Source organism: Bombus pascuorum, chromosome 13 (genome assembly GCF_905332965.1).
Source record: "Bombus pascuorum chromosome 13, iyBomPasc1.1, whole genome shotgun sequence".
Taxonomy (NCBI): domain Eukaryota; kingdom Metazoa; phylum Arthropoda; class Insecta; order Hymenoptera; family Apidae; genus Bombus; species Bombus pascuorum.
The window spans coordinates 379,353-391,788 of NC_083500.1; the positions used below are offsets into that span (position 1 = coordinate 379,353).

At 34.3% G+C, this 12,436-nt stretch overlaps 2 protein-coding genes across 4 annotated transcripts in view; one reads left to right on the forward strand and one right to left on the reverse strand.

The window, feature by feature from the left end:
• Window positions 1-10,255, reverse strand: part of LOC132913092 (alpha-catulin) — a 68,441-nt gene extending 58,186 nt beyond the window's left edge. The window contains exon 1 of one of the 3 annotated variants that reach the window (XM_060971061.1): window positions 10,032-10,252. In XM_060971061.1, the coding sequence (XP_060827044.1) occupies window positions 10,032-10,118 (87 nt within the window). In that variant the 5' untranslated portion in view covers window positions 10,119-10,252. Of the gene's footprint in view, window positions 1-10,031 lie in introns of all 3 variants that reach the window. The other 2 variants (XM_060971058.1, XM_060971060.1) reach the window with 2 other exon arrangements.
• LOC132913104 (aurora kinase C-like) overlaps window positions 1-12,436 on the forward strand; it is a 316,494-nt gene that overhangs the window by 18,496 nt on the left and 285,562 nt on the right. The window lies entirely within an intron of this gene.

Genomic DNA, 12,436 nt, shown 5'->3' on the forward strand with positions numbered 1-12,436 from the left:
AAGTTTCATTATAAAAATATTAATCGCCGTAGTAAAAAGATTCTTACATTTAGTACTTGCTTCATGTACTGAAACATGAATATTTTTTTGCAATTTACACTTACTCGAGCTGTTTTCTGTTAACATGGTAAAATGCTATTAAAATATTCCGCTAGAAATAATACCGAAGAAGCAAACAGCTGAACATTTTTTTTCAAAGTCAAGAACAAATTGCATCTAAAGAGAAGAAACATTAACGGTCAAGGCTTCGAAGAATTGAAGAGTGAAAATGTAAAATTCAACTCGTCTTGGGAAAATTTATTCGCGATAAAAAATGGAATGTGAATTTCATCGGATGAAGTTTATACCAGCATCAATGATGCTCTGATAAGTGAGCTAAGAGTATGAAGTAAGAACGAAACATAAGAAAGTTTCGAGTTTTCTTTTTTTAGGCGACCCACTTCGCGAAACGAGACGATCAAATTTGACATTTTTCTTGTTTGATATGTTTGTCATCAACGAACACAAACCTGCTATTATTGTGTAAGATAAATCACATTTTTCTCTCTCCGTTGCCTTCTCTTCATTTTATCAATATCCCTTTGTTTCCTCGTTTACTTTTGTTCCATAGCTTATTCATTGCACCACTATCACGTAGAAGAGAAATCAGGCCGTTTCGTTCTTGAGAAACGTCGTCCTAAATAAGACGTCCAAGGAAAGGATTACGTTCTTGAAATTCTGATTACGCTATTGACTCTTGCAAAAATAAATAAAGCAATAAATAAATCTTGGAAAATATTCCAAACGATCATTTGGAAATCGACGACAATTCTTTAGTAAATCTTTTTCGATTAAATAGTTTGAAAAAGACATTATTGCTCATCAAGTTATACCGGCCGTGTAATTACGAAAAAGGAAATGTCGACAAAATTTTATTTCTTCTCTTGCACTGAAATTTTAGTCACAGGAAATGGTGTCGAATTATCGTTGGACGTGAAAATGAGGATGTAAAAGTTTGCTTAGTGAAGAAGAGAGCTAAAGACTATTTTAAAATAATTATAACTTCCTGATCCAGAAATTCGTACAACCGTGTTTCATAACTGCACATACTGTAACATTTATGAAGTTTCCAATGTGAAATTAATTTTACGCGTACCACAATTTGATGTTGTTTAAACAGGCAGTTACCATTGGATAAATGACATTTAATTAAAGCAAAAGATATAAATACGAACGATACGCCTTTTGCACTGTTCCAAGGAATCCGTGCTCGTTACTATAAAATTAAATTGTGCAAAGTTCGCATAAAAATTTCTAGATTTCCATTTCGTAAATTATAAAGATTGTTCGCACTATTAAATTTGTAAAAATATTAAGCAAGAATCGTTACAAATTTGAGCTTCACCATTTAAAATTTAATCTTTTACAAAAAATAAGGTTAACAATATTGTAAAATATTAATATACCTACGTAATTTATAAAATATTGCTACTGTATATTATATGCGCATGATCGTAAGAAAGATGAATATTGTAGCGAATACCAGAAAATGCAGATTTTGATATTAAATATTACGTAAAATGCAAAATTCAACCGTTTTATCGCGTCTCATTGATTTATGCGCGGTTGACGCGGAGTATTTATGAAATCTCTGCAGTCTGGAAATTAAAATAACGAAAAACAAACAACTTTGATATTTCTCAGTTTGCCAGGAAACTATACAACGGTTTCGATTTCTTTACCCTATTCAGATGCTTTCCTCATTGTCTGTTCCAGTTTATCTGTCGTAATTTATACGTTTCTTTGGTATTTCGCGTTTTCATTGCCAACAAGAGCCAACTTTTTCATTGTTGTGTTTTCAAATTGGGGAATGTTGCGGTATGTGTAGATGTATAATTCGCTTGATTGTGATCTGTTTTTATCAAAAATTCAGTAGTAAATTGTTATCCTTAAAAAATTTCTCAAATTTGAATTTGTAAATACGGAAGAATCATTTATTGTTTGAATTCCATGCTAAAGATCATAACAATTCGAATATCGATGAATAAAAAAATAATTATCAAGAATAGTCTAAAGTCATAATTTAAGTTTTTAATAGTACATTCTTCTAGAGATTCATATAGATTCTAGAGATTCATATTATAATCGAATGCCTTGAAATACAAATAAAAGGTCAGATTAATTTAACATTAATATCAAAATAACGTTTCGATAGAAATGGAGTAAAAATTGCATGAAAAATGTTGATCGTAGCTGATCGAAAGGTATCGGCGTTTTAACATCAAAACGTGTCTTCTGGACATTCCGTTTTAATATTAGATGCAGTGTCAGGTACTCACTCTCGTATCACTTTGTAACTATTAATGGTTCACAAAATGAAACATTCAACCACTGATGCTTGTACTTCTCTGTTCTCGATTCGTATCTATCGGTTCTATTTTGCTTTTACACTTACTCAATTACTTTTTCTTTTCATTAAGTATCGAATACAAGATATAAAAATAAAAAATATATAATAATAATATATATATATATATAATTGGATTGGTAAATTTTGAATTTGTCAAATTCGTAATCGATTAAAAGATAATGACGCAAAGATTCCACAGATTTTGCTTCTTAAATTACGATTGGTCCATATTTTCTCAGCCTACGAACTTTGCTGCAAACGCTTCGCACTTATGCAATCTCGATTCAGTCTCCTTCAGAAATCCAGACAATGTGAAACGTCCTGAATACGCTTCGGACTTTCATTGAATTATCTTCCCTCAGACGTTATTGCGATCGGTAAATCAGTGAAATTTCTCGACAAAACCACGTCACTTGCTTAGATTTCTCCATTCTTTCTTTCTATTATTATTTTCTTTCTATCGGAAAGTAGAAGAGAAGATTGGAGCAGGCTGTTCCAAAATGTGACTTCTTATTTTTTATGTAAATTGTGCTACAAATTTTTCGAACCCAATATTTTCATTATTTTATATCAATTACGAAAGAATTTAATAAGTACAATTTTGATTATGTATTTGTAATCTGTTTTATAAATATAGTAATAGAATCTTTCCTCTGCTTGTTTAGATTAGTAGCGATAATGAAATGTTCTTTCATTTATGTTTATTTGTTCCCCTATCTTTGTTAAGACTGAAGATCATGCAAAAGCGTTGTGCGACATAAAATCTTTATACGCCATTCATTTCAGATAAGTAGTAATAAGTACAAAAGGCTGGTAACTTTTCATTCCAGTACAATGGTCACCAATACGTGCAATTTATTGTGCTGGATCTAACACGACTGACGATAGAAACGGCGATGGACGTTTTGAGGTGGTACGCGTTGAAGATTGAAATTTGTGGCATTCTCTCTTAATGGACTATCACGCTCGAAAAACCGCATTATACTGCGTTTAATATAATTGCTGCGATGCTATAGTCTGTCTAAAACCTTTTATTGTGGCTAGGCGGTTAAGAAAGAGCCCAATGTTTCCAATTATGGGATTTATTCCCATTTGATCATGTTTTTAAGCGAAACAAAATCATGTAAGATAAAAAATAGATAATTCTTTTTTAACTTTATCTTGATTTTGATTATGAAATGGCGATCGAAACGGCTTACAAGAAATGAACCGAGTATCTAATTTATGGAAAACGAATTTTCCTTAAGCATCGTTAACTCGTTGTAGGTGCGTTGTAGGTTTTGGAAAGATTGAAAGAGTTTTAAAATACAATTTTACAAGGGACATATATATATATATGGTAATCTGATAAACCGAATTTAATTTATATATATAGGAAAGCAACTGAAAGTATTGGAGACTGAGAAAATTCAGGTGATTGCTTCGTACAAACTTTCGCCATACAAAGAGACAAATGAATACGGAATGTGCCACGTGAACAGCTACAACTGGTTTCCTTTGAAACTGCTGCAGAAATATCGGCATATCTTTTCTTTTCGTTTTAAATCACATGATATAGACAATTAACTCTGACATAATACTAGGTTTTTATCATGTTAATGGGCTATGGAATAATTTGAAGTCCAATATATACGGTGGATATGAGCCCTTCTCAGCTTTAGCAAAACGTTAATCAAACTTTCACTATCACTGGATAGATAATATAGACCGACGGTCAATATTAGTTTGTTCGATGGTTTCTGGCATGTTTGCTTTGCATGTAGACGAAAAATATGTTCGTTGCATAAGCAGATATATTACTTCTGAATTATTTGTTGATGGATGTTTACGTAAAACTTTAAAGAATTGTATTAGACCCAAAGTATAAATACAAGGAGACTATACTGATATCAACTAATTATCTCGTGCAATGAATTCCGTTCTTAATGGACATATTGTATAAATAAAGGACATTATTGGTTTAATTAGAAATTAATGCGATTCTTCAATGGGAACACCATATTGAATATTACGGGAACACTGTGCATATCGTTAAAACTCCAGGCCAACAGGAACGTGAAAAAACACGAGGCGGTAATGAAAATAGTGGGAAGAATTTTAATGAATGATTAAACTTCTTGAGCACATAGCCTCAAGTTGGATTCACTGAAAGTTTCTTATGTATTTCAATTTCATCATTGCGCCTCTGAACTTTTCATAAATATATGAGAAAATGCGAAAGGTAAATACTCTAAAATGCTTTAAGGGAATTTCAAACTTTATGCGAAAAGGTCAATGATGATATTTGATGAAAATGCTGTAAGCGCAATATAAGCAAAATGAAAAAAATTAGAGTAAAAAATTGTAATGTCTAACGACAAATCTGGTGGCTGGTTTTTTGCTTAATGATGAAATTAAAAATCGAAACAAGTAAATAAATACATCCCTGAAGGAAATATTGATTGCCCACAATACGCGACGAAACTACACTTAAACTGAAGAGTTCCCTTGTTGACTAGAAGCTTAAAATTTATTGGTTAAATCTATTAACAATATAATATATAATAAAGATATACTTTAACTGTCTATAATCTTAATTGATTTGGAACTCGTGTACTTATAATATAGCTACGTTTTCTACATTTATTATATTTTCATATGATTATACGCATATATATATAAAGTATTATTTATATATAAATTATTTTTTAAAGTAAAATTGGGGCACTTGATGCTCGGAAATAGACAAAATTTGCAAAATTAGCATCATATAAAAATAAATTCATTTTCAAAATCATAATTACCGTTGTATTATACATCATTATTAAATTTTCTAAAACGTTTGAAGTTTATAGTGACTTCGCCGAGGATCTTAAGGCCAATGACTGCTTTTTGAGGTAGCAAATTACAGTTCATTGCGCACACCTATCGGAAAAAGTTCTGTCTTTCTGTGTCTTCAATCGTTAACATCTGAACGATCGAAAGTACGGAAAATAATTTTCCAGTGGAAAATTTACCGACAAAGTCACCGCTTAGGATCAGTGGGATTTGGTATGTGCACGAGAAAATTGCTTCTCGTTATTCGAACCTAATTCACAATCGGTTTGTTGAGAGAGACAGTAGGCCAAAGTATTAACTTTAATACGTACCACTTTAAAACTCCTTTAAACGAGAAACGTAAATTAAGAAACTGTTTTAAGCAGAAATGTAAATCGTACTTTTAAGCCTACGCGTGTTTATATTGCGTCTTTTCCAAACGATTTTGATGAAATTCCTACTCCAAATTTTTTTGAGCACAACAGACAATGGAGTTTACAATTGAAAAATTCCGGGATATATTTTAAATTCATCTTCTTATATGAATAAAAATAGAAAACGTGTTTTATAAAATCGTATAAAGATGAAGTAATAAAACATAAGCAACCCTGTTTATGTATGAAAGTTTGAAGGAGATATGTCCGTAGTAAAAGAACATTTTAAGAAGATTTACGACCAAGTTGAATAAGTTTGTTGAAATACTAGCAAAATATCTTTTGAGATGTTTTAACTCTTTACGGCACCATTTATCTGTCACAGTTTCTCGTATATATATAACCATGGACGGACACTGCGGAAGTCTGTGGTCGTAGTTACTGATCGTAACGTGTCAGTAATGGGTCACTGTGGGGTTAGGTCGAAGATCGAGGTTAATTGAAGTGTTCGAGTGTGTCACTCGAGAAATTCTCACCAGATATTGGTGGCTTACGAATGTGTCGCCGACTTCTCCACTAAAAATTCTTTTTTTTCCTACCTGAGACTACGATATATTCCTAGTATTATAACATACTTTTATAAAAGGAAAAGAAGAGGAAGAAGATATAAAATTATTTAAAAAATTATTAAAGAAAATATAAAATTATTATTTTGTAAGAAGTTCACGAATCATAAGCAAATGTTACACTACAATGATAGACATCAAAGTAAATATAATCATTTATAACAATTTGAAATAAAGCAAAGATAAAAGGAGTGAGGATAACAGCCAATAAAATTTTACATTTACAATGCATTTGAAATATATTCTGCGAAAGAAGCATTCGAAAAGATAAATATCGTGGAATAACTTCAAATATGTTAAAAGTATGCAAAGTATTTTAGGAAAATGTCGAAAAGTAACATAAACCTGAATAATTTAAAATTCAATTCTATCTTCCTAATCAGTCGAGTAAAACATATTGCAATGACTTCATAAATCTGCTGTCGTGTATTAAAAGTAAGTTGTTATATTCCTTACTTACAAAAAAGATCTTTCGAAGTCGTAAAATAGTTTAATTTTGTAGGTAAAAAACGTACAATAACAGTAATAAGCATACAATCATAGGAATTATCTGAAGTAATACATACAATAAAAAAAGAAAATTGGTCGAAGATTTCTTTTAAAATTTCGTATGGAACTAAAATTTTACGGTGTTGATATCAGAGTCGGCAGATTACTCTATAGTTAGTGTCTAATTTGCATTTACAATTGACTCGAATGATGGACAGCCTGCAGTCTCAGTCTTAACACATTGATGATTCAAAACTTGAGTTCAACAGTGGAACCACGATTGATTGAAGTGCTCTAGGAATTTTTCTTTAATTTATCTTCCTTAATAGCGATGACGTGAAAAATACCACACCCACAATTACCCTTTAACTTTTAAATTTACTTTATAATTATTTTTTAAATAACAACAAAAATTCATGAATTCTCATACTTTGTAACTTGTCAATTCTTTTAATGAATTTTATTGTTAGATTTGAATGACAATAGAAAAACCATAACAATTCGACGGTTTTTTAAAAAATTAATTGCAACAACCTATAGTTTTGAAAGGATTAAACGAGGAAATCTATTTTATAATAATGATCGATCGAAGATCCGTGGAAAAACCTGAAATAAGCAGAGGAAAGTGAAATGAAAGAAAGGAATAGGCATTAAAGGAAATAATCGTGATTGCCAACGAATAAAGTAGGCGATGGTCAATAAAATATTGACTGCAGTTCGACCACCACTCTAACACCGGATGGGAAGAATAGACTGTACGAAAAGTATAGGTCGAAGGTCTCTGTCAGAGGATAGAAGGGGATAGAAAAGGGAAAGGGAAAAATAGAAGAAAGATAGGAGAAAGAGGCAGGAGGTGACTAGACGGAGCTCTAACAAGTGGCTGCAGCCCGTAACGATCGCCTTCTGTGTCATGCACCAGACACTCGCGTGCTTTCTCTATCTAAGAGGTTTAACCAATACACACCAATTTCCCGTTTCTTTGTGACCATACGTGTGCACTAACATTAGGAAATATCGCTTAACGTGACACAAAGGTCGTTCATGACCGACTGATATTTCGCTCCCTTTTGACTTGAAATAATTTTCACCGCGACACGCCCGCAAACGGTGGTTGGTTAATTGGACCGATCGATCACTCCTATTACCTGACTATCTATAAAGCATTTTGTCACATATTAGTTTTATTTAAACACGCCATTTTTTCATTTTGCTCTTAATCGTCTAAGTTCTCTATAGAAATTTTTGATATCGAAAAATCTTTCAACGATGTTGATAGATTTTTCTAAAATTATTCAATACCTTCTTAAACAAAATTTTATAGTAATACTATATAATTAAATATATTCACGATCATCGATATTTGTAAATCTATTCAATATAATCATTCAGCTTTCATAATATAGAACTACCGAGGTAACCACCTGAAGCTGCTATAAGTAATGCAAAATAACTGGACCGCTGATTATTAAATTAAATGGACTTTCGATACAAAAAATTTACTCAAATATGTTTATTTGTTCTTCTGCCTTTGGTAACGATGTTTTCTTAGCAACAAAGTGATTGTGGGATTCATGTTTGATTATTTCGTCTTATAAAGAGGTGAAGATTTCAGATGACAGCGATACAAGATTATCGTCAATTCAGATTCCTTTTAAAACCACGTACTCTTTGAAATATGCTCAAAGAGGAAAACGAACTGTACTTCATTTGATTAAAGGAGCAGTAATCCTTTGATATTTGTTTTACAAAATATGATTAAATTGTAATAATATTTTTCAGACCTTTGGGTCGGCGTCTTTCTTTTAAATTAATATAAATTCTAAATCTGTTAATTACCTAACGTTATTAAAAGAATTTACCGACTTGATTAAATTTACAGTTATATTTTGATAGTGTATAAGAAAATTTAAAGAAAATTATCCAATCCGACTTGCTGCAGGGAATAGATACGATATTTATAGAGAATCAATTTCACAGCTATGAACAGAGACTATTATAAACGACTGAAAATCTTTGTGACCCTTTTTCACTTCTGAAATCAGCGACAGAGGCTAAAGGCGTTTGTTTCATTAATCACGGGACTAAAGTTTGTCACGAAACGGCCTCTGTAGTTAAACATATTTGGTTCTATTTTTCACTGTACTATGCATTTCGTTTATCTTTTTTCTCGTTTTCTATTTTGTAAAATCGAAAACGAAATAGGGTTGTTGAAGGAATATGTTTTAGTATTTGGACTGATTAGATTTGTAAGTTTTTAGGTTTTATTGAAACTATAATTTAATCTAAATGTATATTTACCATGGTGATATAATATGGTCGGTGTTTTGTGCATTAACCCGATCGAATTCATTCGATTAAAACTTTTCACAAATTCGTCCAACGTGCTTTGACTTTTATAGCATGCTTTTGCATGTGTGCTTCCTAGCGTGTACCGACGATCATGCATACAAATTATAGGGTGTATGCCGCAATTACACACAACGAAAAATTCGTCATAATTTTATGAAAACTCAAAATTGACGCCGCGACACGAAACACAGGTAATGTGACTTCCGATAAATGCATACACACACATACATACATAAAAACGTATATATGTATATATATATATATAGACTATCTATATATAGACTATATATATATAGACATGTATGTAGCCATGATTAGAAGAGTGAGAATAAAAAAGGTGGATAACAGAAGGAGGCAGAAGAGAAAGAAGTATGTATGTGTATGTAGTACCAAAATATCTGTTAGTTAGAGCGCGTGGCAGCCCGGTCGCTGGATGATAGAAAGCACATGCCCGGCGTGAGAACTGTCAAATACAGTGATGTTTCTGTTGAAAGTAAAACCATGGAGGCCTAAAAAGGGCACTTCCGTTAAGATCAAATCGATATCGCAGGAATGGTTAATGCTGCACGTTCTTTGTCGTAAGTAACACTTAATCCCCGCATACACACTCTTTGTGTATATCTATCCCGCTCTTAAGAGCAACCGGCACGCTTGTTTGTCCTTCTCGCACGTCTTACGAGTTCTACTCTTTCTCTGTCGAGTACACAGTTCTCTCACTTGCCTATGAATACATGCATCGTTCGCGTTTGTACACGCTCTTACACGTGTATGACGATACACGTATACGCAGAGTGACGTATAGATGAACTCGCACACAAGCATGATTATTCTATAGCTGATGCCGAATACCGTGCAACGGTGCAACAGAAAGTAACGCATCGAGGTAAGCCGGGGTAAGACCTTAACCTAGCGCGGTTAAAAGGCAGGAATGTAAGCGGCTCAAATAAAAACCAAGTGATTAGAGCAAACAAACATTCTTTTTCTCCGGTTTCCGATAAATTGTCTTACCTGCTTTACTAGTGGGTGTAGTGTCTGTTCTATGCTACGGGTCTTTATCTCTAGGGTGGCTGGGTCTACGGGGTCGGGTGTCGCCATGATTCGAACACAACTCCGAGCTCCGTAGACTCGAACCGAGCCTAGAGGGTTCGTTGCACCCCTCTTGCTTCTCGTGCGTCCACACTACCCTCTCACAACACTCGTGCGTTTTCACTTATTTCCCTAGATGCCCCTCTATTCGAATTACTAGCCAATCGTTGCGTTGCTAATCGGCGACGCCAGCGACATTCAGTTGCAACGGTGATATACCTGCAACTTCTCGTCGTGTAACTATGCAACCAAGTTTCAAAAAGCCACGGTAGCACCATCTTCCGAGTTCTAATGGAGTTACCGCGTTTAGATAGTGCTCGTTTATTGCTCCTAGTTCTCCGTGTTTTAATCGCTTTTAAATCGGAATTTTTCTATAAAACTGAAAGAAAGACAAAGTACAGTACGCGTAGGATACAGCGAGGATCAAGTTTTCGAAGCAGGAATCAACGATTATATCGAAAAGAAGGTATGCACTTTTGAATCTGTTAACGACTTGCGCGTCACTAACAGAAATATGAAAATGGAGCGCTGCGTTAAACACTTCGAAATCTCTTTTTTAATATAAATTTCAAACTAATCTCATTGATAAAATACAAATTTTATTAATATATCAACACCTTCCACCTGTACGTATGATTTACCGTCTTGTTTATCATTACACCTACGATCTATCACTTCTATAGATATATTGTGTGAACTTAAGAAACGCAAAATAACACGAATGAAGCGAGAAAAAAGGACGAAGTGGTAGGGTAAATACTGCGGTACTCCAAGAACGAAGTGGTTGGATAAATACTGTTACCCCGAAAAAGAACGTTACAAATAAGTCCAACAACAAATGGGGTGATGTACCCCGGCACAGAAAATATACACATATTGAGAAGGTCGTAACCCGAATCAAAGGTATTAATGGCTCACTTCTTGAACACCTAAGTAAGAAAAAGGTATACGAAGTCCAACAACTTTTGAAGTACTTGCGAGTGTTGCGTGTAAAAGATGTAGGAGTGTTTTGACCGAAGAGTTGATAGTGTCACGTCGGAGACACAAGAAATCGCGAAATTAACGGATCGCCGGTAATCTCCTCGCGTCGCGGTTTGAACGAAATGATTCTTTCACGAATAGGGTGAAGAAAATTGAACTTCGTATGCGACAATGAAATTTATTATAGAAATCCAACTGAGTGACGGTTCAAGCGTTACAACAGAATGGTTCGGAATTTTAGAACAGACTGGTTTGAAATGTTACAACGGACTGACTCGAGCGCTAGTTTAGGAGGTTTTTTCTATTGAGGGTCTAGTCCCTTTGGAGGGGCCACCGTCGGGTGTGTGTGTGTGTCAGAAGCGCCTTTTTAGTTATTGTTTCGATAGCTGTGACATGCAGGGTGTTTAGTCCATCCGGTTACTGAGCGAGCGGCCCTTCTTGAGCGAATGGTCTTCTTGAGTATGTGACAATAGCAAGTGAAATTCGGTGGCGGTGATATCGAAGAGGAAAACTAGTGATGGGTGTGTTTAGAGCACGAGACAAGCGAATTCGTTGATTGTAATTTTCGGTAAGGAAGCGAGGGCAACGACCATCGCTACTAATTGGATGAAAAAAAACTGATAGGTAAGGATGGGTGCTGGCCGTCCCCTACCAAAGATCACTCACGGGTGAAATCGGCCTTCGGGTGTTGTACATAAAAAAACCCGCTTATCCCGTGTTTTACTGTAACGAGTAATAATTCTGTGGCGGCACTCGACGACGGAACTTTCCGACGGATTTGCGACACAAAACGCTATACCACCAAAACGTAAGGCCGACATGCGTAATGTACCATCGATATCCCTACGGTTCTTCCGCCGAATATTCGGAAGAATGCATACGCGGCAATGGTCGCGGACATCTAACAAACGCGTGCGTAGTGGGGATATCGAGGGGCAACGAAGGAAAAGGATTCGGATTTGAACAAAAGATTCATTCCGTTTCGAACACCGAAGTGCGAAGGGTCCAGCATAATAGCGAAGAAAACACATTCGAGAAGCGTGATTGTTGATTGTTGACTGTTAATTGTTAAATAAACTTTATCGTTGAACATCGAGAGTATTTTTTGCGTACTTACATTCAACTCCACCTCAATCCCAAGGAGCGTCTCGACTTAAAGAATACATTGTAGGATTAAGGACCTCGACAGTATGTTGACAAATAATCAAAAAAAGGCTAAATCTCAAGACGGTAATAGACTTGACCATGGTAAAGAGGATTTTATAAATTATTAAATGATTTTATGAATAGGAAATGAGAGTATATGTTTGGGTCACAGGACGTAACATGTTGAAAATGTAATATTG